Source organism: Pectinophora gossypiella, chromosome 9 (genome assembly GCF_024362695.1).
Source record: "Pectinophora gossypiella chromosome 9, ilPecGoss1.1, whole genome shotgun sequence".
NCBI lineage: Eukaryota > Metazoa > Arthropoda > Insecta > Lepidoptera > Gelechiidae > Pectinophora > Pectinophora gossypiella.
In genome coordinates this window covers 5,378,010-5,405,821 of record NC_065412.1, presented here as the reverse complement: position 1 = coordinate 5,405,821, position 27,812 = coordinate 5,378,010, and the positions used below count along the sequence as shown (strand labels likewise).

Below are 27,812 nucleotides of genomic sequence, written 5' to 3'. Positions count from 1 at the left end.
GCGTAGTTTAAGTGAAATTCGAACATTCTTTGTAGTAACAGGTTTGTTTACCTTTTATGAAGATCATTTTTGAATGGACTATAAATATATTAGGCTAGTTGGCATTTCATTCACAGATTTCGCTTTTTCACTGAAATCAGAAATCAGAATCATTTATTCAACGTAATTATCATGGATATACTAGATCATTGAACCTAGAATGATTCCAACATTTACTGGTCTTTCTGTATCTGGTTAGTAATGGTGTATGCTACCTATGTGAAAATCGATTACCTATCATCAGCTTGATCTTCGTCACTATCTTCTCGAAAAATATTTCGTCGAGTGCGTTTTTGCCTATAAATAATGCTGCTCACTTACTCATACATTCAGTTGAGCTTTCAACCACATAAGTCGCTACTTTCGTTTTAACAAATTTAAAAAAATAAAAAAAACCTTTCTCCGCTTCTTTCTTCTTGGCTTCTTCAACTCTGGCCAGTTCAGCCTGCTTGGCGGCCAGCTCATTCTTCTCTTCCTTCACAGGGTCATACTTCACCTCAGCATTAGGGTTCACTATGAGAAACAAACGGTCTATCGTCGCCTCCACAGATGCCCCATACAAATTCTTCCATGGAATTTTGAGCGTGAGTTTCCCTGTGTTAGATAAGAACATAAAATCTTAATGTCATATTTACGCTTTATTTGGTGAGTACCTGCTAAAAGAATATCTAAAGATGTTATGAGAAATATAGTAATCAGAGTTAGCCCAACAACAGGTTCGGCCGACTAGCGAATTGCTAAACCTCATAAGTCCAGGTTTCCACTGACGCGGAGATGGGCGGAGAAGAGCGGAGATGTGCGAAAAACGAAGACGCTCTGTCACTCTCTCCCTCACGCTAATTAGTCGATTCCTGCCCATATCCGCTCATCTCCGCACAGCTCCGCGTCTATGAAAACGCAGTCTAAAGCCTCTAGTCGGCCAATAGTCTAGCTAGTACAGGGTAGGAAAATACTGTTTCCTAAGATGGAAATATATACGAGACGAATAACATAATAGATGACATCAGCAATTATTATTGTCATTGAAAAAGTGGTTAGTGGTAAAATTTTTGTTAAATTATAGGTATGTGTGTATTTTAAGAACTATTTCTTTACATTTTTGTAGTTTCCTTAAATATGTTAGTAATCATTTATTTCAATATTACACATTGTGTAGTCATAATGCATTCAATATGCTAATTTTAAATTAAATAACAGACTGGATTATTTTAAGTTGTGAATTCATTTAAATTTTAATAATAATGTTTACACAATTAATTGTACATATCCCTATAATATTACAATACCAATATGGTTTAAAAGGCATCTGGGCCTTACAACCTTAATGTGAGAACACAAAACAAAGTTGGCCATGAACTCTTGTTGATTACGTAATTCTAACATGTAATGGATTATATAAACAATAGAATGTTTTTTTAATAGGCTACTCACTACTTGACAATGTAGTCAAATGAGATACATTTTACAATACATTAAAACGAAAGTTCTTTGGAGTTAGTGTGGAAATACTGCCCTGTGACATCATCAATAAAAGTGGTCAAACGTCATACTCGATGTTACTTAATTCATAAATAAAATTCGCAACTAAGTCGAAAATTATTTTTCCGATTTTGATCATTTTAGACTGGCTTCTATTTCTAGATTAGCATTTTATAATTTATTTTTGACCCAGTCCCATACCCTATTAAAGACAATAAGGAATTGCACATCCAGTATATATTAATAATATTAAGAAAATTCCCAAAAGATTTTTATTATACAAACTTTAATGTGCATAATGTTTTGTTATCAAAATGTGACGTTGGATAGATATGTGTTGAACTTGACTTTACCTTTACTGCAATGTAAATATATATTTTTGTACTTCTTTATACTAAATATATGTTTTGTTAAACATTTTCTTAGTTTAACTGTATTACTTATTCAAAGCTAAATATCCTTTTAAAATCCTATCTCCATTATTAAACTATTGTACTGAAAAAGTGGACTTTGACAAGTTAAAATTATTGGTTTATTCAACCAACCAGGAAACTTGTTTCAGTAATTTGTTAAGTTACTTATCAGCCTGTTCCATTCCATGTTATCACCATATAAATGTACACAGGTGACCTTCAGTTTTTGTTTGTGTGAGTGGCTGGGTCACTTATTTGAAGCTATGATGTCATCCTGTCTGAACTTTATTAGGTAGTAACAATTATTAGCTCCAGTCCATTGCATGCTAAGTGGTCTGATAACCTTGTGCAGTAGCCGTGATATTTATGTGGGACATTGGCCTATTTCTATTTTTATTATCATTAGTCAACTGTAAAGAATGCAAGAACGAATAATAAAACAATAGTAAGAAACAATATTGTTATCACATAAAAATAATTAAAGTAGGTAGAAAAGATATAAATATTGTAAATCATTGACTAAGTATACACTGTTTTTAATAAATTAATAGATGTATTTTTTTCTATATCTTCCTAAGTTATAGAAAAAATGTTTTACAATTATTTGGTAAATAAGATGTAAATTATTTTTTGTCATACTGTGTGGCGCTAATTGCCACATGTGTTTTCAAAAATTATTCATATATTCTTTGTATTATGTACCCATGGCATAGAACTGTGGGGCTCTGCCAGCGCTTCTAATGTAATGGTAATACAAAGGGTGCAAAACTACATATTAAAACATTTATACAGTGCACCATGGTTCATCAAAACAATAGAAGTGCACGAAATTCTAAATGTACCAATGGTCAGAGAAGAAATATGCAATCGTGGAACCCAGTACAAAAAAAGATTAGAAATACACCCAAATCAGCTTGCAGGGCAACTAACTATACCAGAAACCATACGTCGTCTAAAAAAGAAATGAGATATTTTCGATAAGGACAGTCAGACCGAATGACTACTTCAAAGAGAGGACCGACTTCGCTGGGAGTAGCGTCCTCCATGCCATATAAACCCAACTCATCTGTTTATAGTCAATGAGACTGATCGCAAGATAAAAACAAAAAAAAATGTACCCATGATGAAATTTAAAAGTTCTTATAAGAAAATACACAAGTTGGCAACATTTTAGTATTAGTTTGTAAGAACTGGTGCTGTTTGTTTGTTATTATTATTTCGCAAGTATTTCGACATGTCATTCGTGATAAACAGTGGCAGAAGATAACATACCTAGATGACCATAAACTGTCTGCATAGGAATGTTGAGCTCTTCCAGGGCATTTTGCTTCAGTACTAGGTTTTGCAAAACAACGTCGCCTGAAACATCATATATCAGACATAAATAACCGCAGTTGTCTGGTAGTATGACATCATGTTGTTAGAAAAAACTTACCGCCCCATATTCCTAGCTTTAACTGGGACCTGTTCAAATTCTCCACATAGTCTCCGAGGAACCGGTTCAGCACGTCCACCACAATAGATTCGAACACCATCGTGAACGATGAACTATTATTTTCTTACGAAAAATTCAAATTGTTCAATACCATTCATGTCATGGTCAGATTGTATCACACGCACATGATCGAATTTAATAGGTAAGACGAATCTTACTCTGAAAAAGTCACTTCTACAACTACGGGAATTTATATCATTACGCATTAAGCACAATTTCGAAATGAAAATCACAAATAACAATCAAAGTTGATAGATTCGCAGCGCAATGGTACGGTGCGGAAGAAGGCGCAAAATATCAGTGTTGCTATATCATAAACATAATTTCCATACAATAATTTACCGAAGCGAAATAATAGGTATATGACAATTCTGACTTTTTTAAATTCTTGGAAAATGGTGCTGATTACTGCTAACACCAAGTTCAGTTCTAAAACTAGCTTTATATTTGTCTTATACTCGTCTTAAGTGAAGAATGGCGCTTTTTAGAGCTGTCTGACTAAAATAAAATTAAGTTTTGTCAATCAGAATCGGCAGTAATAACTGTGTACATAAAATAAAAGACATTTTGTTTTCCAACCAAAACAAAACGGTAAAAATAAAAGTTATTTTACACTCATAAGGCTTTTTGGCGGGAAACGGGAACGGGACAGTTGCTTTCTTCATTGAATAATCTAAATAATTAATACGAAGTGGTGTTTTGTGGTTGATGATCGCATTAAGTTAGTCGGAAGACATTCGCGAGTGTTATTATATTGGAGTATTCAATAAACAAAGTGTATCTGCCTATTTTTGCTTCGTGTCAAGAAGCCGCTTCATAACTCGAAAGTTTATGCGGACTTTCGAGTTAATTCGTTTGGGGTTCGGAGTAGGAGTCTACTCCGAGGGTGGGGGCTTAGGTTTCATCATCATCACCTTAAATCATTTCATTAATCATCAAGAAAAAAAATACGAAAGACATGGCTGTATGGGCATAGTTCCCTTTGCCTTACCCTTCGGGGAAAACCAAAACAAAAAAAAAAATTACACTCATAATCGTGACAGGGTTTTTAACCCCCGATGCTACGCATAGAGGGGAGTTTTTATATCTGATATTAACAGCCCCTCCACGTGCTATTTACATAGACGCGATAAGTAACACGTAATTAGACCAAAAGATATGTTTTGATAGATAAACGTTAACAATACGAACTTTGGGGTAAGTAATTAGAACCGGCAACATTTATAGATGTCAGTCAAGCAAGAAACTGTTATGGTAGCAATGTCACATCACTGGTGTTGGTCGTGTGTGACGCATCCCTATTATTTTAAGAAAAAGACTATAGTGTCTATGTTTTGTCTACGGTCTCTCTCTGACATGCAATGGCGTAGGGTGTGTTGCGTTAATAAATTACTCTTTTCTTTACTAAAGTATTTTCTATTTTCTTCCTCTGACCCATAACCCCGAACAGGTTATGGGCCCAGAGGCGCGCGAGTGATTAATTAGTTAAGAATCGGAGAGCGGATTTGGTACGATCGGCAGGGAAGCGGCGTACTGGGCGGCGTGGTCGAACAAAAGTAAGGTTATTTCAAAGAAGGGAAGGAAGGTGTGAAAGCCAAGCAAGAAAATGGGAGAAGATAATTCCAGGGGTGCGGGATCGCATATTAAGTTGGAGGGAGCGTCCAATTGGAATCTGTGGAAATTCCAATCGGTGATTTTACTGAGAAGTCAAGACTTGTTAGAAATAGTAGAAGGAAAATGTGTGAAACCAGAAGTCGAGGATGATAGGATTAAATGGGAAAGGAAAGATGCTAAAGCTCAAACATGGTTAGTGACAAGGATGTCGGAAAATGCGATGACGCATATTATAACTTGTTCTACGGCGGCAGATATGTGGAGAAAGTTGGCCAGTGTTTATGAACGGAAGTCAGAAGCAAGCATCCACATAGTTCAACAACGCTTTTTCCAATATAAGTACGAGGAAGGTACAGAGATGTCTACTTTTCTGTCAAAGATAGAAGAATTGAAAAATCAATTGAAACAAATGGGAGAAGATATTTCGGAGAAATTCGTAATTACAAAAGTGTTAATGTCACTCCCCGAGTGTTATAAACATTTCGTGTCTGCATGGGAGTCGGCGCCCGAAGATAAACAAACCTATGATAATCTCGTCGCTAGGTTGTTAATAGAAGAAGAGCGAGTGAAGGAAAAGGGCGATAGTACAGTACAGTCGTCGTCGGCGTTTGTTGCTAAGAAAAGCGATAAGAAAAACGTAAAGTGTTACGCGTGCGGTAAAATCGGACATATGAAAAGTGAGTGTCGGTTGAAGTGTTTTAGGTGTGGTAGACCAGGTCACGTTTCAGCAGTCTGTAACCTACAGAAAAAGTGTTATCAGTGTGGCAAGATTGGACATTTGGCTAAAGACTGTAGCATATCTAAAGAAAAACAATCTCAAAATGCATTTATAGTTCAGGAGCCAATATTAAAAAATAAATCTGAATTTATTTTAGATTCTGGAGCCAGTGAGCATATGACATATGATAGAAAATTATTTTTCAATTTTAGGGTTCTCTCTAAAAAGGTTGTGATAGGAGATGGTAAGCATCTGGATTGTGAAGGAGTAGGTGATATCCATTTTCTAGCTTTTAACGGTTCAGAATACATACCTTCTGTAATGTATAATGTTTTATATGTTCCAAATTTGATGGCTAACTTGTTTTCATTTACTTCTGCAATTGATAAGGGATATATAACTATATCAAGTAGTAACCATGTAAAGTTTTTAAAGGAAAACACAGTTTGTGCTCAGGCTAAACGAGATGGCAAATTCTATTTTATGCAATTCAAGTTTGATAATAATTTTGATAATGATGATAGTTTAGGAATGTTAAGTTTAACCACATGGCATGAGAGATTTGCACATCAAAATTTTAGGCATGTAAAAGAAATATTAAATCAAAACAATGTAAAATATGAAGGGCTAATTGGTCAATGTACATCTTGTATACAGGGAAAGCAACATAGGTTACCATTCTCCAACAGTGACAGCCGTGCAGAGGGTCCAGGTGAGCTGGTGCACGCAGACTTGTGCGGGCCGATGGAGTCAAGGTCTTTAGGCGGGTCTACTTATTTCCTTTTACTGAAGGATGATTACAGCAGCTACAGGTGGGTATATTTTCTTAAAAATAAGTATGAGGCGAAGGATAAAATAGTAGAGTTTTTAGAGCAGTTTGAGAGTGAGTTTGAATGTAAAGTGAGGAAGTTCAGGTCAGATGGTGGTGGTGAATTTAAAAACAGGGAGTTGGAAGGAATATTTAAGAGGAAAGGGATAGTGCATGAAACCACTGTGGCGTACACCCCGGAGCAGAATGGTAGAATAGAAAGAGAGATGAGAACCATAGTAGAAGCTGCTAGGACGATGTTGATAAGTGCGAATGTTGACAAGGAATTGTGGGCTGAGGCAGTGCATAATGCGGTATTCACGATCAATAGAACAGGATGTAGTAGCCAGAGAGGGAAGACACCATATGAGTTACTGTATAAAAAGAGTTATGATATCAAGGAGTTGAGAACATTCGGAGATGAAGTATCGGTTCATATTCCAAAGCAGAGAAGATTAAAGTGGGACCCAAAAGGAGAACTGGGAAGGTTTGTAGGATATGGAGTGAATACAAAAGGATATAGAGTTTGGTTCAAAAATAAGAGAGAAGTGGAGACACACAGGGACGTTGTGTTTTTGGAAAGGACAAGAAATAATACAGAGGAAAGCAGAGGAATAAATAAAGAGGAGGTATTAGAAGGTGAAGACCTGTTGAAAGAAGATGAAGATACAATGGGAAATAATGAAGACAGTGTAATACAAGAAGAGGAGATGACAGGAAATGAAGAAGTGATGGAGGTAAGTGAAGAGGATCAGCGAACAGAAGAAGTGGAGAAAAATATAGAAAGAAGTGAATATGGAAGTGAGCAGTTTGAAGAAGAATATCTTGAAGATGAGTGGCTGAGTGCTGGTGAAGAGGTGTTGGAGGAGGGAAATAGAAGAGAAAAGAGGAGAGTAAAGAAACCCAAATGGTTGGAGGACTATGATGTGGGATTGTTGGTACATGGAGAGGAAGAACTAACTTACAAGGAGGCTGTAGAGGGAAAAGACAAGATAAAGTGGATAGAGGCGATAAATAAGGAGCTGGAAGCATTAGAGAAAAATGAGACGTGGATAGAGACAGATTTACCTAAAGGGAAGAAGACAATAGATAGCAAGTGGGTGTTCAAAATAAAGAAGGACGAGGATACACAAGTTTACAAGGCTAGATTGGTAGCACGAGGCTTTAAACAAGAAGATAAGTTAGATCATTCAGAAATCTATGCTCCTGTGGCGAAATTACCAACATTACGTATCCTGCTTGCTATAGCCAATAGATTTGACTTGGAAATACAACAGATGGACGTGAAGAATGCATTTCTAAATGGAAGTATTGATGAGGAGGTTTACTTGGAGAAGCCAGAAGGTATGAAACAGGATGGGAAGGTACTAAAGTTAAGGAAGTCTTTGTATGGATTGAAGAAGTCACCCAGATACTGGAATGAGAGATTTGACAAGCTGATGATGCAGGAAGGGTTTATTCGAAGCAAGTGTGATTATTGTCTATATTACAAGGAAGGAGTAAAGTTCTACGTGTTATTATATGTTGATGATATTATTTTAATTTCTGAGGATGTGACGAAGATTGAGGAGTTGAAGAATGCGTTAAGAAGGGATTTTGATATGAAAGATATTAAGGGAAAGTACTTAGGAATTAACATAAGAAAGAAAGAAGGAGTGATTGAGCTTGACCAAGAAGACTATTTGAGAAAAATACTAAGGGAATATAAAATGGAAGAATGTAAGCCAGTATCTACACCAATGGATCTAGGACTGAGAATTGAGAAGAGTGATAAGAAGAACGAAGAACTGATAAGAAGATGTAGGAGATTGATTGGAAGCTTAATGTATGCTATGTTAGGTACTCGACCTGACATATGTTATGCTCTGAGTTATTTAAGCAGGTTTCAGTCATGCGCAGGTGAGGATGTATGGAAGGGATTAAAAAGGATTTTAAGGTATATTAAAGGGACATTAGGTCTAAAGTTGATATACAGGAAAGGTGAGGAAGTACCATTAGTAGGATATACTGATGCGGATTGGGCAGGAGATCAGGAGGACAGGAAGTCTACTTCAGGTTGTATTATGAAGGTATATGGTTGTCCTGTGTCGTGGTCATCGGGTAAGCAACAGTGTGTGGCGTTATCTTCAACGGAGGCGGAGTATGTAGCTCTAGCTAAAGGTATTTCGGAGGGATGTTGGATTAGAAATCTGTTAAGAGAAATTAATTTAAAGTGTAATTAATAATTTTGTTGTGTTTGAAGATAACCAATCAGCCATTCATATTGCAAAGAATCCTGAGCATCATAAAAGATTAAAACACATTGATTTGAAGTATCACTTTATTAGAGATAAAGTTAGAGATAATGTTGTAATTTTGAAGTATATTGAAACTGAAAGTCAAGTGGCAGATATATGTACTAAAGCATTGAGTAAAGCTAAGTTTGAAAAATGTAAAGAGATATTGTTTTAGAAGTTAAGTTGTGTGTAAGTAAGTTGTAGAGACATGTTGTTTAGTTGATTAATAGAAGTTATTATTGAAGTTTTAAGTTTAAGTTTTGAGTTGAAGATGTTTAAGTTTATAGGGAAGAGTTTTTGAGTTCAAGAAGTTTAAGTTTGAGTTTAAATTTATATAAGTAAGGGTTTGATTTTATATTATGGAAAACAGTTTGTATTATTAAAGAGATATAGTTATGAGTTAGAAGTCTGTATTAAGTTGTCATGGGATGTAAAGTTTTTGATTGTTTTGTATTGGATATTTTTTTTATATAGTTGTGTTGAGTGATGTAACATTGAGGGGGGGTGTTATGGTAGCAATGTCACATCACTGGTGTTGGTCGTGTGTGACGCATCCCTATTATTTTAAGAAAAAGACTATAGTGTCTATGTTTTGTCTACGGTCTCTCTCTGACATGCAATGGCGTAGGGTGTGTTGCGTTAATAAATTACTCTTTTCTTTACTAAAGTATTTTCTATTTTCTTCCTCTGACCCATAACCCCGAACAGAAACATCAAATTGGCAACTTTTTTATTGGCATGTGCTCTCAGGGTTTCAATTGTAGATGCAGGTATTTATTTTAAATTTTTTAGAAATAAAATTAGTGTATTTATGTTCATCGAAAAAAAATCTCATAAAATTTATAGAAACGAAGTAAACAAACAAATATAAAAACACCAAAAATAATATTTTTCTGTCGATTTCTAATAACAAAACCAAGATTCAAGTCCAATAAAATAAGAAAAAAGTAAAATAACAGCTGTTTACTGTCAGTCATTCTGTCATAGGCTTTTTGGCGGGAAACGGGAACGGGACAGTTGCTTTCTTCATTGAGTAATCTAAATAATTAATACGAAGTGGTGTTTTGTGGTTAATGATCGCATTAAGTTAGTCGGAAGACATTCGCGAGTGTTATTATATTGGAGTATTCAATAAACAAAGTGTATCTGCCTATTTTCGCTTCGTGTCAGGAAGCCGCTTCATAACTCAAAAGTTTATGCGGACTTTTGAGTTAATTCGTTTGGGGTTCGGAGTAGGAGTCTACTCCGAGGGTGGGGGCTTAGGTTTCATCATCATCACCTTTCATCATTTCATTAATCATCAAGAAAAAAAATACGTCAGACATGGCTGTATGGGCATAGTTCCCTTTGCCTTACCCTTCGGGGAAAACCAAAACAAAAAAAAAAAAAATCATTCTGTCATAGTGACATATCATTGAATATGCTTTTTGTTATGGTCGTTATTGATCCGTAATTAATTTCGATTTGAGTACAAATAATCTGCACTTGTTTCTATTTGGAGGAAGTGCAGACCAATGCGAAGCTAATACTACATACATCCAGGCACATTGATTAATTATGGTAACTTATAACAAAAGATAAAAGAAATTCATCATGAACCGATAGTTATTTACGTTTTCATTTACGTAACATTCGTATTATTGTTTTTAACATAATGTACATAATTAGTGGCCGATTATTAACAGTACCAAAGTATGGGTCATGTCTGTAGCACATTTTTCAATATTTTCGAGGCCAACCGCGTCTGAAGTTCTTACCGCGTATTTGGCGCAATGTAATGAACCTCCATGGACATCATATTTTGTTAAGGTAATGAATGTAGTAGTGATATGTAATATTTTAATACGTAAACTCACGCTTGCAATCCCTAATGGGTTGAGCAGGCCCACAAGTCACCATTAAAGACCAGCTGCAATAATGTTTTTGAGTTTTGATGTTTCATTTTTCTACAAAATGTTTGTATTTATTTCAGTACAGTAGTGTAAAGGATGATCAATTTGGTATGTCGAACTTCAACTGGAAGGTGGGCAAGTCGAACTATCAAATTTTAAGGACTGGTTGCTTCCCCTATATCAAATACCACTGCTCAAAGAAAAAAGCTGAAGATCTAAATTATTCCGATAAATTCATGAGAGTTATTAAAGTTGCTAATTTAGGTAAGTACTTATAATATGCAGCTTTCTTATTACTATCCCAGAAATGATAAAAACCAATAAACTACTTATACCTATGCTTTTAATTATATACTTTGAAATTTTCAGTCAGAAATTTTATTCTTATTCAATACAACAATTCTTATTGTTATTCATACAACAGGTTTTAAGTACTGGTTTCTTTTTTTTCAGGTATACCATGTCTGATGTATGGTCTAGCTGCCACTATGCTTATAAGACATACAGAAATTGTTCACACATCCAAAGGGCCAGTTACAATATATTTCTTATTACCTGAACATAAGGGTTCAATATATTGAAAACTGTACATAATTAGATGGATAAAACATACACAAATACGTCACTAGACTCTTGAGTGCAATATCCTTTCACTTCAGAAACATTGTGGTTAAAATGAACACTCTCTGTTAACTAGTCATTATATCTTTTAATGTATTTATTGTAAGGTAAGGGTAACTCAATAAATTAAATGAAACAACATTTTTTTTACTCTTTTCTTATATTCGGTTCCTTTAGTCTTTAGTTGACTGGCGTAGCATGTTGAAATACGAGTAGGACGAGCTCATAATCTGAAAAAAACAGCTTATTCAATAACGAAATATCTGAAAACATTTTACTGTAAATAAACACATTAGCCTTACGTACCGAAGAGAATGTTTCGAGCGTTAGGTTAGGCAGCGCAGTAAACTTAATAATGAGAGGTTGCTGTGTCTTTGATATGAATAAAACTATTTCGTTTCGTAACATAATACTCAGCTTAGTATTTGACCAACCAGAATACCAACACGCATCCGCCATTGCGAACCCCTGCAAATAACCAATGAGCAATCACGAAATAGATCGCTAATATTGAATCGTAGGCGCTTAAGCATTTCGATACTAACTTTATCTCTCATCAAAGTTCCGAGGTAGCATGGTATCCAAAGTTGGACGCACGCACCAAACCAAAGCATTGCGAAGAGAAAATCAACTTTTCCGTTCTCCAATTGCTGCAAACAGAATTCGATTGATAAATAATTTAGTAGGTATTAATTAATAGATAACGCAATTCAACAACGACATTGACCAGGTTATAATTATAGTTTATGGCAAAAAGAGGTAGATCCTGGGAACCATTTAGCATCAGAAAAGACCAACGCCGCAGTAATTTGAATTGCGTCCCTAAGTGGTCTAGATTTATTGAACAAACAGTACTTACATTGACTACTTGATATGCCATTATACAAATTGCTACCGAACTAAACATCACTTGGTATACAAGCGGAGGTCCGTATACCGAAGATAACGTGTCCAAAGACCTAAAAAGTAAACCTATATTAGTAGGAATATTCGGATTGCACATGCCAGTAACTGGCACCTATGCATGCCAGCACGTGGTGGAAAAATAAATTGCCGCTAGAGAAAATAGTACCTATTTCTCTATTTAAATCATATTTCCTTATCTATATCCTTATAGCATTCTCCATGCTACTTTTTTAGGGAAAAGCAGTGGTTTCCCTCTTGCGTTCCGCCCCGCAGTACCTACTCGTAAGTAGTAGTAGTGTTTATACATCCTTATAAATATCTTTAAATAAATGATTAGATATATTAGGGGAAGATCAGGCAATGGGAGTCACCCACGTAATGTACAAAACAACAAACACTAAACCACGCGCACGTGACCTGGCCGCCATTTCATGTTATCTACGCTTAGCTGTGTGTTGTTGCGTTGCAAATAATAGCCAATTAAGTAGACTTTGATATGAGTTGGTTGCAATAGGTACATAAAGATATTATTTTGGAATACGATTTTCGTTAAAGTGACTCCCATTACCCCAATTTACCCTAATATGTATAAGAACTACATAAACTGCAAGCATTCGATAAGTTGTCAAAGTAAACTTATTACTTCTTAATCTTTATAAAGTAAAATGTGATCTTTAAAATACAACCCGCTCACTTTAAAAAATACATTTAAGTACCTATTTCTTTATCGCAGTCAAGTGGTGCATTATTATTAAAAACTTACTTATATAAACAATATAGGCGATAGGTCACCTACTTGATAACCGAGATATGCCATTGCACGATTCTCTTCATCCTGCTGTTGAGAATGAGCTGGACCTCAACCCGGCGAGAGTCGTCTTTCTTCAAGTCCACCACAGACTCATCCAGGTCATCAAATATATCCTCAAAGTCAAGTATGATCACGTCCATTATAGTGTAGTAGTGTATGAGAATGTGGAATTGAATGTACACGTAACCTGGCAGTCCAGTGATAAATTAAAAAGTACCCATAAAAAGTACCTATCTAATAAGTAAGTAGGTAGTTAAGAACCTGGAAGGTCCCAGACATCTATATATTATGCATGATTTCTGCTAACTAAAGTAACTTTTGATACAAAATAAGTAACAACTTTTACTTTAATAAGCCAAACCAAGATTATTGACAACGGCCGTGATGCCGATCTACGTCAAATAAAATGTATTCGGTATTCGTTCAATATAAATAAAATATAGCATTATAGCGAGTGAAGTAATTAAGTAAGTAAATTAAGTTACCTAATACTAATTTGTCTAGTCAGTGAAACAGTGGCAGGCGCCGGCATATCGTAGGCAGGATTCGAACCACGGAGGAAATCCCTACATCCTAAAAAACCTACATCTTTCCTCGCAACCCGTTGATGCCATTTCGTGGAGCGAAACTCTACATTTTGTAATAAAAACAACATGGCCTTAATGTAACAACTACGAAAAAAAAATTGTAGGTAACTACATAAACACACTCCCGTAAACCCTGATAGAGTGGAGATCCACTAGTGATGAGAAGATGATTTTGTTATAGTATTAGTACGTGGTATTATTCCTCATTCTGTGATATCAGGTTAGTACTATAAAAAAGGTTTTCATTTTTAACTCAAAGTTAAAACCCGACTAGGGAAATTCTACCTACCTACGAAAAATCGCACTAAAAGTATGATACAAGGAAATATTTCTCCTCCATTTGAATTCAATACGATGGTATTACATATAAAGTGTCGTTCAGAATCAGAAGACTGCTGTGGTCGTATGATGTAGTAGACGAATTCTTAGGACAGATTGGGGGGCAGGACTACCTCCTGTTTGCTTCGTCGCAGTTGGATAAAAATAGGTTTGCGTTTGACCACAATCTCATCAATCTGATGGTATGTGAAGATATGGCCAAGGTAGTAGATATACGCTTAGCCAGTAAATGCCTAGAAGTACCTATATAATTATGTATGTGTAGTAGAGATCTAATATATGTGTATATAGTGTATATTTGTAGCCACTTAACACAGTAACAGTAAAATACTAACCGCAAAAGTTCTGATAAATAATTGAAATCAAAACAATTTGAAAGAACATGAATATTTCGTAATTAGGTGTCCTGTAGGGGTCGTCTTCGGGGAGCCACATGGGGAAGATCAATGGCCTGATCATATGTTCATCCTGGGTGGCTATTAGACTGTAGTGAAAAAGGAGAACAAATGTGTTCACGATGTACATGCCACAAACAACCGTGCAGAACGCGAACCACGCTAAACACAGCTGCCAAATTATCAGTTGACCCTTCAGGAAATGATCTCTGAAAAAATATAACATGATTATATCCCTACGCGGTCATCAGAGGTACATCCATCACAAGAAGAACAAAGTATCCACACCTCATCGACCTCTGAAAGTACTTAATTTAAAATTTTGAACAGCCAAAGTTTTTGAAGATCAAAAACTTCCTAACTCCACTTAGGGATTTAGATTTTATCTACTTCCCTATCACCAAATCAGCTAACGGGTGAATTAACGAATTAATCCGGCCAAATACCTAGTTAATGCCATATCCGGCAAATCTACAATTAGTAACGTCAAAAAAAACTAATTAAAGTGGCATTGTCTAATTCTGATATTACGGATTTACAGAATAGTAGATAGCAAAAGACAGACATGATACTTATTGACAGATACCTAGATGTGCGTCATTTTAATGGAATTTACCTAGGTACCATTATTTACGAAGTATTGCAAACATATTTTACATATTAGTTATTAAATAAATAAATAAAAATAAAATAAATGCAAATAAACGTTCTATCTATCTATCTATCTATCTATCTAATCTTTATTTCCCAAATTTTATTTAAGTACATCGTGGCCGAGACCTCCCATTAAGTAATCCTAGGATACTTGTGGCGGGAATGTCTCGCAATTCCCAAGGTGTAGGTACAGTTTGTGAGTTAAGATTTAGAGATTTATTCTTCTATTTTATTAACCAGTTAACTCTTGCTATTAAAATAATGTTCATATATTATGTTCTAAGTAAGTATGATAAAATCACATTATAAACGAAAGTTCAGGAAATAAAATGACAATACTTACATAACATAAACAGCCTACATACGTCCCATTGTTTAGCACATACCTCGCCACAATCAACCGGAGAGGGCCGTTTTGTTAATAGCCAGGACCAACGGCTTAATGTGCCCTCCGAAGCACAGAATCGTTTTATTTTTTAGACAATCAGGTGATTGAGGCCTTACCAAACAGAACACGATCTCAGAAAGTGATTTCGACAGTGTCCGCAACGGGAATCGAACCTGAACATCTTGATCGTGAGCCCAACGCTCTAACCACTAGACCACGGAGGAGAAGAATATAATACATACATAATCAGCCTATATACGTCCCACTGCTGGGCACAGGCCTCCCATCAATCAACCGGAGGGGGTATGGAGCATACACCACCATGCTGCTCCACTGCGGGTTGGTGGAAGAATATAATAATATATTATTTGTTTAATACCTATGCTTCGTCGTCAGACTACTTATAAAGATGAAGTCCTTATCCATTTCATTGAGCTGTGTGATGATGATGTCTGTGTTATAGAGAGTGCTGATGTAGACGAGGGGAGCAGTGCCGAGGATCACTACGTAGCAGAAGGACTCCGAGGCGAACGCGTAGTCCTCGATCGTGACTCCTCGGTACATGAACATCATCTGGAACGCACTCGCTATCAACGCCATCGTAGTGTTAAGCATCGGATACACGTATCTGGAATACGTACAAAAAGGAATTCAAACCTTCACCAACCAGGCTGCGTTCCCAAAAAAATATAGATGTCGCTGTACGGTCACGAGCATAAATATATATATATCGTGGCCATATCATAGAATTGATCATTTCATGAAATGATCGACCATTTCATGAAATGGTCGTATTTCATGAAATAGAACAACATTCGTTGGCCACATCATGATGTGGTTTGGCCAGATCAATGAACACAAAACGTTTAACGATATGACCAACTAAATGCATGATTACTTCATGATATGGCCAAACGTTAGTGATCATATCGTAAAATAGTAACATTATCCACCGGTAGTGGCGCTGGTGTCGCTTTGTTTATGTTTTGCATAATGGCGGCGGACAATAATTATTCTTGTGTGGACGCGAATAATACGAATAATAATGAGCAAATACAAGATAAAAGTGCATTGAAGCAATGTTTTGACACTAAGGTGAAAAGAAAAACTCGTATTAACAGTATACAGCAACTTTATTTTTATTTTTAGGTTATATGGCAAATAATGAAGGTCGAGTGACCACGCTACGTAAATCGATGGACTATTATTGGATTTCGAAATATGATATAAGTAATTAAAACTGCGAATGAAGAGATATTAATTTTAAAAAAGAAAAATATAGACGATCCTACTGTCCGTAAAGTTTCTTTTTTTGACGTGACTTATTGTAGATATGCCGCAGATGGCATTAACTACTTGAAACAGGATTCTATTAAAACGCATAAATGTTTTTGTCATAATTTAAATTATCATAATCCTTTTTTTTATAATTTTTACAAGGCATAACAGTAGGTTAGGGTGCGGCGGGGGTGGCCCTTGGGCCACCCCTACGCCGCCAGTATGTTTATCTTACACACGAAAAGTATACTGAATGATGACCAATGGCATGAAATAGTGTCAAAAAATATGACGACGACTTCAAAGCGAGATGCAGTTACGGCGTATATGTCAACTACATCAACACTCCGTTAATCGAAAATGACTTTTTAATTTTTAATTGACTTTAAACATTTTTGTACTTTGTACTAGAGTAATACATTACTTCCTACCTTATTTCGCGTTTTTATTACACCACTTATCATGGACACCCTACATTAATGATATGGCCAAACGTGGATGGAAATATCATTAAACGCTGACGTTTAAACGATATGGTCAGTTGAAGTTGGCCATTTCATGAAATACGACCATTTCATGAAATGGTCGATCATTTCATGAAATGGTCAATTCTATGATCTGGCCACGACATATACACTTTGGTACCATGTCACATTAACTTTTTTGACAAAACGAACTGTAAGTCTCACTAAATGTCAAATATGTTAGTGCGCCAGAGTCCTAAAGTGGGTACTTACATTATATTGCTCATGACTGAACATCTAAGAATACTGATGTAAGTCATTAACAAAATAACTTACGCATCACCTACCTGATCTTACTGTTTCTGTTGTTGAAGAATATTCCATTTATCATGTACATTATATAGATTTGGGGATGAAAAGCTTTCAGAGTGATATGGGGATTCTCAAAGTCAAAGTTTTCCTTATTTATGAACGCTTTTAGATTCTTGATGAAAAGCGCCATGTTACCTTGCTGTCGTGCACTAGAGAAATACCCCTGTTTGTGGTCATTATGTATTTGAAGCTCGATTAAATAATTGGCCTTAATTAGCTGAAGGACAAGACCAATCAACGATAATGTACGGGTCGTTACATGTGATTTAACAATAATTACGTCGTTATGAAAATCTTTAGGTTCCCTGTTGCGATACTTAGAGCTAATTTTGTTTTGTATGATAACTATGTTACTATATGTGCTATACTTTCAACAGGGACCTACAACCGGACATAAGTATTATACATATATACGAGCTCATACGTCTGTTTCAGACGATCCATGCTTTCATTATCGCTGTGCAAGCCAATTCTGATTCTCCCATGCCACGTTGTCGATACCAAAGGAGCTTACGTCTCTCTTAGCGTAATCTTTGAATTGTAACACCACCGGTCTCGCAACGTCTTTCTCTCCGAGTCTTATGGTTCCAAGTCACAATCTGCGGTCTAAAACGTCCCATTACAAAAAAAAAATATTATACGTTAAGAAATTACCCTATAAAAACTATAGCGCGTGGTTTAAAACTATACTCCCCGAAATATGTCAAGTTTAAAAACAATATTGTTCGGTGTAATTGAGCACTGATAACCTTTTACAATCAAGGTAAGCCCCATACCCTTTGTCAAAACATACTTAGCTATTTATTACAAAAAAAATATAGATAACGAATAAAAAAGTAAAAAGATTAAGGTAAGTAGGTGATTTGACTGGATTATAAAATGTACCTATTGTAGCGAAGTGGAGCACTTGCTACTGTAAATAAAAGTTGAATAATAGGTACTAAGTTGTTTGCAAGATGCGCAACGTTGGTGCTAACGGCAAACCAAAAAGAGTTATGTCGCGCTGTCAAAATTGTCTATGAACGCTGACATGGCACCATATTTTTATCTCATTCTGTGGATTGTGGACTTTTGACATGTCTACGTAATATATTCATACTGTTACTTTTTATTACAGTATTTTAGCTTATTGTCCTGGATTTGACAAAGGAATCAACAGGAAAAGTATGCATGTTGCCAAATACATTTCTTTTCATCATCGTTTTCTCGACATGTGTTAGGGAAAGTGACAAATTTATCGTTTTCGCCAAACGATCAATAATTTTATCACGTTGCGCATGTTAGCGTGATCTCAAGCCTGACCCCAAGCTTGGTCCCCTTGGCCGTAGAGAACGATAGACCGGAAACTCATCATTGAACGACGCCAATGCACAATAATATTACGGCTTTATTAGAACTTAATTATACTTGTTTTAGTTGAATTTTGTAATAAAATTCTTCAGTTGATCAAACGCGATGAACATATTTCGACTGATATCTGATGCCACAACATCTTGGCAGGTGATGTAGTTGTCACGTTTTGCTGCAGGATCTCTTGTGACTTATCAAGCCAATAGCAGCACGGCATGTTTTGCCGCATTTCATACAAATAAAACGTGAGTCGGGTTTAGGAATAATATGGTGTGAAGGCGAAGACCTCAACTGACATAGAAAATAAAATAAGATGAGACTAATTCAAATTTCGAATTCTAAATAAAGCGCATGTCCAAATAACCAGAAAAAGACGAAAAAGGCAAAAATATTGCGCTACTTACATCAAAATAACGCTGCACTTACTAAACTGACAAGTACTGATTATAATCAGATAATTATCTATCTATCATACATAAGTAGTAGGTAATTATTATAATAAACATCTGGTATTTACAAGTGGATACTGAGATTCATATACTTAATATATTATTTAACGACAATCATTTACTGGGCATTTTCTTTATACAAGGTACACAAATAGTCGCTTATGTATATACGTATATAACTTTGTCATTTGCGATGTTACTTTTAGTAGTAATTGATACGACACTACAACATGTTAAGTGTTGCGCTAGTTACAGTGTTAATTCCCGTAGTGATTGCATACTTCGTTATAAATGCGTATAAAAAGCCCAAAAACTTTCCACCAGGTAAGATTTCAATAATGTCTATTTTGTTGAAACTTTTTATATCACTATAGGAGGAAATATTATTTTGAACGGCCCAAATTATTATTTTCCGCTGTAAGTACCTAATAGTTTTAGAAATCCTTCACTGGAAAGTTCGAGTAGAAATTTTAGTTTATTGAAAGGAGCTTGTAGTTAAGACTTTTTTGACGTGAGATAGGTACTTGGTTGGGAAATGACTTACTTCAGGACCCCGATACCGACCCCGCCGGCGTGGTCGACGATTTCCCTCATTCAGCGCTTATCGCTATCGACCCACTAGGGTCGAATAATTCTTTCAAATATTTTTCCTCTCAGACGACGCCCTGAGCCGAGGTTCGCGCCCAACTGGGCACCCTCAGGCCTGTTGTCTTAAACGTTGTACCGGGTGAGAGCCTTCAGCGCTCCCCATTTGTCCAGCCAAGTAGTTAATGCCATCTGCGGCAAATCTACAATAAGTCACGTCAAAACGACAGGGTATATTAAAATGGTAGGCGCTTGGCAGCCAAAATTTGGTGTAAAGTTTTACCGAGTGAAAGACCTCAGTGTTTCTCCAGGCAAGACTAAGTAGTGACATAATTGTGCAATATTTGATATTAAGTATATTTCGTCGCTACATTTTTCAGATATAACATAAATTAATACAAGGCAGTCCCTTCAACCTACATGCAATGAAAAAACAATGTTTTATTTATTTAATCAATAAATAATTAATGACTTAAATTATTACCGTAAAACGGGGTAAATTGGTCCAATCTTCACTTTCAATTGGAATTTTGACCTACTTCCGTAAGTCATAGGCTATGCAACTCTTTATCTTAAAGATGTGTCATAAGCTCTTCTTGATGATAAATAGCTTTAAATTCCCAAACTAACGTCATATTTTAAGAAAATCAGTAAAAAGTCGCTTGGATTCCAATTTACCCCACACGGGGTTAATAGGTCCTACAGAGAGGTTAATTGGAATTTTCAATAGGGTTGAAACAATTAGTTTTAGTTCTTACTAGCGGCGTCTCGCGACTTTGTCTGCACTGTATCTCAATAAATTATAGCCAATACCCAATGGATGTCGCCGTTCGATAGGGTCAAGGTGTCAACCTTGACAACCAAATTCTTCCTCTTTAATAACTTTTTTACGCATAACTTGCGCATTTATAGAATAGATTTAAAAATGTCGTCTGCGCGCATGGTTTCTCGTTCACACTATTTAGCTATCTACAGTGTGTGAGCGAAACAACATGCGATCAGACGCCAATTTCAAATCTATTCTTTAAATGTATGAGTTGTATTAACTTTTTTACTCGGAGTAGGAATTATTCTCTTTTTGAATGTCATTACCGCACTAGTGCGTAATGGGACACATGCTTTTTCGAGAAATTAAATTTTAAAAATACTACACCAAAATCGGTATTATTATGGATCAATTATGAGCAAATGTGTTCAAAAAATAATAAAAAGAAAATAAGAAAATGTAAAAAAAAAGTAAGAGGTTTTCTTGTTTACGACTGCAACATGATATTTATAACTGTTTACCTATAGGTATAAACGTGTATATTACATCACATAAAACATAGATTACCTACATTTTACTCACGAATTAGGTGGATTCGATTTTTGACAACCCTATTTAGAGATTCCAATTTACCCCTTAGTCAAACCAAGTAACCCCTACTTCGTTCCAATTATACCTGTACATGTGCCTATTTCCCCCCGTTGCGTTCCAATTATTCCTAAAAAAATCTAAAAACTAGTGCCTGACTAAAAACTAAGATTATCAGTGAAATTTAGCAATTATTTACTTAGTTTTACGTTTTTTTAAACCACAATCCACTATTATAAATAATAACAAGTCTATTTCAACCCTTTTTTAAATAAAACATAGCAAAAACCTGAAGTTAAAAAGTACAATTTTTACGGGGCTAGGAAGACCTCACTTTGAAACGGTTTTTTTAGGTGAATCCTGATTATTTCGATTAAATTCACAGTGTAGCCAATAGCAAAAAATGTAGGTTCGTTCAAAAATACAAAAAGTATTGACCTATCAAAAATAGTATGACAGTAACAGAGCGGTTAAGAAAAAGCAGAGTTTTATTCCAATTTACCCCGCCATTCCTATTTACCCCGTTTTACGGTATTTTCGAATGAAGGAACTCATATAATAATGATCGAAGTTCACATAGAAGTTCGTTTGATCATCCATTATGTAAGTAGATAGGATGCAGCTACATTATTTTACAACATATATGTCTGACAAGAGTTCGATTTAATTTATGCTTATTTTTTTTTTTTTTTTTTTAATTTATTTTGAGGAAGACTTACGGCCATATACATTTTCTCCTAATAACCAGACAATAACTAAAGGCTAATTACAAGTCTCCACCTAATAGTGGCTAAGTTATTTACCCTTTTACAATTATAAAAATCAAGAATTAAGTAAGTAGGTAGGTTAAAGCAGGTTAAGTAAGGTAGATACAAACATTTGACGTTCTCAAACTAGGGCTGATAAGTCACTTGTGTCTCAAAGAAAGTTTTCGCAATTTTTTGTCGCATCATGGATACTTTAGAACAAAACAAGTCTAGATCGTACTCAGGTGGTAAGCTGTTAAAACTGTCAATAGATCGTATCAAGTAGGTATTATGCCTATAGTTAGTTCTCGCAAAAGGTGCCCATAAAATAGGACGTTGCCTCAAACTACGAATATTTGCGCGTAAATGCAATTTAGACAAAAGTTCCGGACAATCAATAGAACCATTGGCTATGTTCATTAGAAGTGCTATGTCGGTGACCTTTCGTCTTAGTACTAGCGGTAGGAAATGATATCTCTTGCAGCGTTCCAGATAGCCAGATGTATAGACTCGTGCCTTAAAGTCTAGATAACGCATAAACCGTTTCTGAATATTTTCAATTCGGTTTATATAGGTTTCATATTGTGGATTCCAAACCTGTGATGCGTACTCAAGAATACTACGTACAAAAGCATAATAAATAATTTTTATAGATTTTAATTTACGAAATTCACTACAGGTACGCATAATGAAACCCAGAGCCTTATTGGCTCTTTGTACTACGCTATCAATATGGTCCTCGAATAGCAGTTTACTGTCATGAATCACCCCAAGATCCCTCATTTTATCCACTTTAGTTATAGACTGACCGTGAAGGGTATAACCCACATCAATTGACACAACTTTGCGACTGAAGGTTATGTAAGAACATTTTTGTATATTAAGATACAGTAAGACACTGTGCATGTTCACATAGAACATTGAGTTTCCGCTTACTAAACGCACAAAAGAATAAACCTGTTGTGGCACCAAGCTGTCTAAGCGATCATTAGTCATACATTGCATCGTCATGCAATATAGAATGCACCTTATGCGAGCGGCTACAAAAGTAATTACGGCCGGATACAAGATCTTGCAGTACCTACTAAGCTGACACGATAATGTACCTGAGTACGAAACATTGAGTGACAAGTATTGGAATACGACTAGTTCAAAAATTATGCATGTGATTCTCAAACTTAAGAGATTAAGATTGACACAAGTGACCTTTCCAAATGAACACAAACGTAATTTAAGTGAGGGCTGGAAGAACTTTAAACTATTTTCGCTAAATCCTTCTCGGTTTTGATCTGGATCACAGGGGATGTATCTTCCTTTCGCACGTATATTTTCGCATGCTTCACCCATGTGTATGAAAAATTTCTATCCTTAGCAGCAGTTTTCACTTTATTGAGAAGTTCTTTATTGCGAGGCGTTAGATGGTCGTGCACAAGGATATTATGCTTCCCAGACAACCCAAGGTCAGCCGATGATAGCGCTCTGGAATTTCGCTTATAATGATATTTAGCTGCAGCTACGAAATTCTCCTTCACGTATCGGTTGTTAAAGCATACCACTATGGGCTTCGGCTTGTCTGTGACATGCGAAGGGATGCGCGTTACAAAATTTATCTGCTGCTTGATTATTTTATAGTCAATTTTAGAGCCCAAATTTTCAAGCACATCAAATAGATTTTCATTCTTGACTTCCGTTATTCCCTTGATCTCAACGTTATTCATTCGGGCCCATTGGTCTTTTTCGCACGCATTTAGCTCAAGTTTATCAAGTCGTGCCTGTATATCGCAAACATGTTCCTGAACATTTTCCACTTTGGATAAACGTGTATCCAGGTCTTTAAACTTAGACTCGAATATCTTGACGGTGGCACTGGTTTCTTCGACAGACGACTTCAAGCTAAGGAACTCCGCTCTCAGGGCTTTGATCTCATCAGCTAAGGACTCCAGTGGTACAAGCCTTTGAGAGATAAGCCGTATTTCCTTGAGAACCTCGGAGTCATGGGACTCCGAGCACTCTCCGGCCACGGATATGTCGCTTGAATTCAAAGGCTTTACTTGTGGTGATGAGGATGCTTCTCCAGCTTGCTTACACATATGGCAGCGCCACGTGAGTCTCCTGGTACCAAGGTTTCTGTAACCACGCTCGGTGATAGCAGCACATGGGAAATGCAAATATTTGTTACACGCGGTGCAGTGCACTCCCTCTGTCAAGGCATCGCCACACTTAGCACACTCGGAATCACTCATCACGAAAGTTTGAGGATCGCTGGTAATTAACTTCTAAACGGCAATAGGGTAATAATTTCTAAGACACGTTCGTTCACCAGAAGGCTAACGAGACGACTGATTGACTGATTTATAATTTATTTGTGGCCTCGGTGGTCTAGTGGTTAGAGCGTTAGCGTCATCTGGATTTCCGGGTTCGATTCCCGATGGGGACATTGTCGAAATTACTTTCTGAGACTGTCCTTTGTTTGGTAAGGACTTTTCAGGCTTGAAACACTTGATTGTCCGAAAAAGTAAGATGATTCCGTGCTTCGGAGGGCACGTTTTCACGGCTACCCGTGTCTGGCAGCCGTAAAAGCACGTCCACCAACCCGCATTGGAGCAGCGTGGTCATACCCCCTCCGGTTGATTGAGGGGAGGCCTGTGCCCAGTAGTGGGACGTATATAGGCTGTTTATGTTTTAATTTATTTGTGAGTAGTTCGCTGTTAACTAAGTTCTCATAAAAGAGTTTGCAGTTAATATTATTATTGTTTCTCATTTATAATTTACTTACCTACTTACTCTAATTATGATAGACAAGTATTAAGTCTATTTTTGTTGTGAGTGGGTGTACCTATATGAGTATTATTAGGTACCTACTTACCCTAACCTACCCCTTCGGGAATGCAGGCGTGATGGTACAATAATGTTTATTTATTTATTATGGTGCAACAGTAAGTAGTATAAATCTACTACTTACAATTAATGAATATATTTCAATAAGATAACGTTTTACAATCGTCTCAATGCGCGGTAATTATAAGATCTGTCAAAGTACGTAAGCTAGTGTTGTGACGTTCATTAGCATAGTGATGTATCAGGCGATATTAGGTCGATCGATTCTTTTGTATCTAACAAAACAAACACACAAAATAAAATACTCTTAAGAAAAGTTCCGGTGTACCTGGCCATTATGGACGCACACAACACTGAGTACCTACTTATGATAATAATAACAGGAGCTAAGGCTAAGTGTTTTGTTATATTATTATCTTTGTAAACAAACTAGATGCATCTACTCCAAAATAAGAATAGATTGGTTTATGTCGTTTTCTTTCGTATGGCAATGGTCGTAAATCCTGCGGACACATCTTAAGTTTATTTTAAGTTATAAGTACCTGTAATTTTCTTATCCGAAAAGGAAAGGGACTGATGATTGACAACTGGTAATTTTAAAATTAACGATTAACCTGGTACAATAAAATAGGGCATCTCGCTCATATGCAACCCGTTTGACGTGTGCTGTCAACTTAATTCAGTCGGGTTATTGACCAATATAAATTTTGGAAGAGTTTTTTTTTTAATTTCTGCCTAAAATCGACGTGTGTTCCATAAATTTTATGGCTGTCAATCGATAACGCCCATATCACCCGTCCCTTTCTTTTTCGGCGGATAAGAAAATGACAGGTTCTTATAACTTGAAACAAACTTAGGATGTGTCTGCAGGAATTGGGGCCATTACCACGGGGCCACAGATGTACAGGTATAACTTAATTTATAAATAATTTTGAGCGCAGCGCTGCCATACATCACTAGAGAAACATCCTCACGTCATCCCGTACCCCGTAGCAGGCACATAAGTGATTATAAAATCACGCTGATTAATGAGGTGGAATTCATGCCCCAAACTTTGAAAACTTGTATTTCCCGTTATTATCACTTAGTCGGTGTAGTCGGAGCCACGCTCTTGTCAGTGTAGCATTCTCCATGCTACTTTTTAGGTCAACATAGAGCAGTGGTTCCCCTCTTGCCTTCTGCCCCACAGTACTCTGTCCGACGCGAGTGGGATGCCGCCCAGAGTAGCCTATTTCAAATCCGTACTAGAACTCCTGACCTCCGCTTCTGATTAGTACTGACAGTTACTGCTGCTCTCTGTCAGTTTCCAGGTTATAGCCCCTGTGACTCGCCTCTTCCATCCTGCATTTCCGTACCGATGGCTCCCATCTCCGTCTCTGCAACCGTTGTGGTCATCACCCGTATCCCAGGGTTGTTATAATAATATTAATAATAAAGGCGTCGGGATGTGACGACCCCATCGCCCTCTGGTGCATTCATCAGCGAACCTGGTGAATTCAACAGTGCAGTCAGTCTCCGCAGTCCAGCTTGTGGCGAGCTGTTGGTGAGTGACGACACCACGGAGCTGAGATCCCCCGAGAGTCGGTCAGGCCCTCCGTCTCCGGCTTGCCTTCACTGGCCGGCCGGAGTGGACCCCAGCGGGGGCCGCAGGACTCTCACCTCTGGCTTGCCTTCATTGGCCGGCCAGAGTGGGGCGTTAGAGCTATACGCTCGCAGGGTGGAAGTGAAAGATGCATAAGTCGCGAATTGGTGAGGCGGGTAAACCGCCTCGCAGAAAGCGGTGTACACCTCTCGGCACCCTGAGCTGCTCACAACCATGTTGCTGCCTTGCCGTCCAGTCGCGTCGGCTAGATAGGTGGCCCGTCCAGTGAGTGGCGAGTCACCGCCTGCTCATTGTATCCATGTTACCAACATTGGTCGAGCAGGCGCCATAGTCCCCCATAGCCCCAGTATCCGGTCCACTAACCTCCAACCCAATAGCCCAGTTCCCTTTGTTCCCATAATCTGCAATAGTCCTACACGAACTGGGGATTGTCTTTGGGTGCATTCCCATAGTGCATACAGGGATAATCGCCGGTTGGTGTCACATCACATTTAGTTTAATTTGTCTTAAGGGGCCTCTACTTGTTGGCTTCGGCCCCACGCACGCCTTCCAAAAGTCCGTGACTCCATAGTCCCGAGACATGGAAATGACAAACATAATAATAATAAAAAAGTTTATTTAGGTAAAATCTACGACACACATATACATTTACAACATTAAAATATACTCACATTACATTAATATTCAGTTGGAAAACATAAAGGTATATGGGTGCCGCAGTTCACCAAAAAAGGCCAGGGTTCAGTGAAAATTTACCCAGAGGGCAACACTGATTTTCAACCCACGCCTATCGGTGAAACGCGAGTGCCCGCACAATGAATTTTAAAAAGTAAATAAAGAGTATAAAAAATACGACTTAGTTTTACACATGGAAAGCAGAAACAAACAATAAAAGAAAGAAATATTACACTAAAAAAAGGATCTATAAGTGAGTAGTGAAGGCAGTGTGTAGCTATGGTGCATGTGATGTGAGTGCGATAATTAAATAAACATAATATACATATAATATTTCATAATCATAATAGACAAAACGAAACGAAAACGGACATCCAGGAGCACCCAGATGTAATCTAAAGAGGCAGCAACCGCTATCCCAAGTACATCGCTGGTATACCTAACCTCTGTATTTCTAGTAGGTGATTCTTTAAATACTTTTTGAATGTAACCTTAGAGCTCCGGTTCCTGATTGGAGGTGGAAGGTCGTTCCAGCACTTAGTAGCTTAAAAGCGAAACTACCCCTGAAAGACACCGTCCGGTGTAAATGTCCGGCCAGAGGCGTACGAGCTTAGATTACTTACAGATCTTATATAAAACCTTTAGGCGAAACATAGAGCTCCT

At 36.9% G+C, this 27,812-nt stretch overlaps 4 protein-coding genes across 15 annotated transcripts in view; 2 read left to right on the top strand and 2 right to left on the bottom strand.

The window, feature by feature from the left end:
• The window catches only part of LOC126369849 (intermembrane lipid transfer protein Vps13), a 45,359-nt gene extending 41,632 nt beyond the window's left edge, over positions 1 to 3,727 (bottom strand). For all 7 annotated transcript variants that reach the window (XM_050014413.1, XM_050014414.1, XM_050014416.1 and 4 more), the window contains exons 1-3: positions 3,367 to 3,727; positions 3,204 to 3,290; positions 436 to 633 (exon numbers count right to left, since the gene is read on the bottom strand). In XM_050014413.1, the coding sequence (XP_049870370.1) occupies positions 436 to 633; positions 3,204 to 3,290; positions 3,367 to 3,466 (385 nt within the window). In that variant the 5' untranslated portion in view covers positions 3,467 to 3,727. The remainder of the gene's footprint in view (positions 1 to 435; positions 634 to 3,203; positions 3,291 to 3,366) is intronic.
• Positions 3,728 to 10,238: 6,511 nt separating this feature from the next.
• LOC126369894 (uncharacterized protein C15orf61) lies at positions 10,239 to 11,496 on the top strand. Of its 4 annotated transcripts, none has more exons than XM_050014501.1 (3): positions 10,239 to 10,402; positions 10,820 to 10,998; positions 11,188 to 11,496. In XM_050014501.1, exons 2-3 carry the CDS (start codon positions 10,845 to 10,847, stop codon positions 11,313 to 11,315), a joined length of 282 nt encoding a protein of 93 aa, XP_049870458.1. In that variant the 5' UTR covers positions 10,239 to 10,402; positions 10,820 to 10,844; the 3' UTR covers positions 11,316 to 11,496. The 4 variants fall into 4 exon arrangements, with proteins under 4 accessions (XP_049870458.1, XP_049870457.1, XP_049870456.1 ...); XM_050014500.1 differs by having other exon boundaries at positions 10,815 to 10,998; XM_050014499.1 differs by having other exon boundaries at positions 10,239 to 10,651.
• Positions 11,497 to 11,505: 9 nt separating this feature from the next.
• LOC126369875 (odorant receptor 85c-like) overlaps positions 11,506 to 27,812 on the bottom strand; it is a 32,659-nt gene continuing 16,352 nt past the window's right edge. The window contains exons 1-8 of one of the 3 annotated variants that reach the window (XM_050014469.1): positions 17,525 to 19,495; positions 15,815 to 16,063; positions 14,334 to 14,602; positions 13,058 to 13,259; positions 12,215 to 12,314; positions 11,901 to 12,005; positions 11,662 to 11,823; positions 11,506 to 11,585 (exon numbers count right to left, since the gene is read on the bottom strand). In XM_050014469.1, coding sequence (XP_049870426.1) covers positions 11,529 to 11,585; positions 11,662 to 11,823; positions 11,901 to 12,005; positions 12,215 to 12,314; positions 13,058 to 13,259; positions 14,334 to 14,602; positions 15,815 to 16,063; positions 17,525 to 17,679 — 1,299 coding nt within the window. In that variant the 5' untranslated portion in view covers positions 17,680 to 19,495 and the 3' untranslated portion in view covers positions 11,506 to 11,528. Of the gene's footprint in view, positions 11,586 to 11,661; positions 11,824 to 11,900; positions 12,006 to 12,214; positions 12,315 to 13,057; positions 13,260 to 14,333; positions 14,603 to 15,814; positions 16,064 to 17,524; positions 19,496 to 27,812 lie in introns of those variants that run through there. The other 2 variants (XM_050014470.1, XM_050014471.1) reach the window with 2 other exon arrangements.
• The window catches only part of LOC126369868 (probable cytochrome P450 304a1), an 85,837-nt gene continuing 77,552 nt past the window's right edge, over positions 19,528 to 27,812 (top strand). Inside the window, exon 1 of the mRNA XM_050014456.1 lies at positions 19,528 to 19,672. Within this exon, the coding sequence (XP_049870413.1) occupies positions 19,579 to 19,672 (94 nt within the window). The 5' untranslated portion in view covers positions 19,528 to 19,578. The remainder of the gene's footprint in view (positions 19,673 to 27,812) is intronic.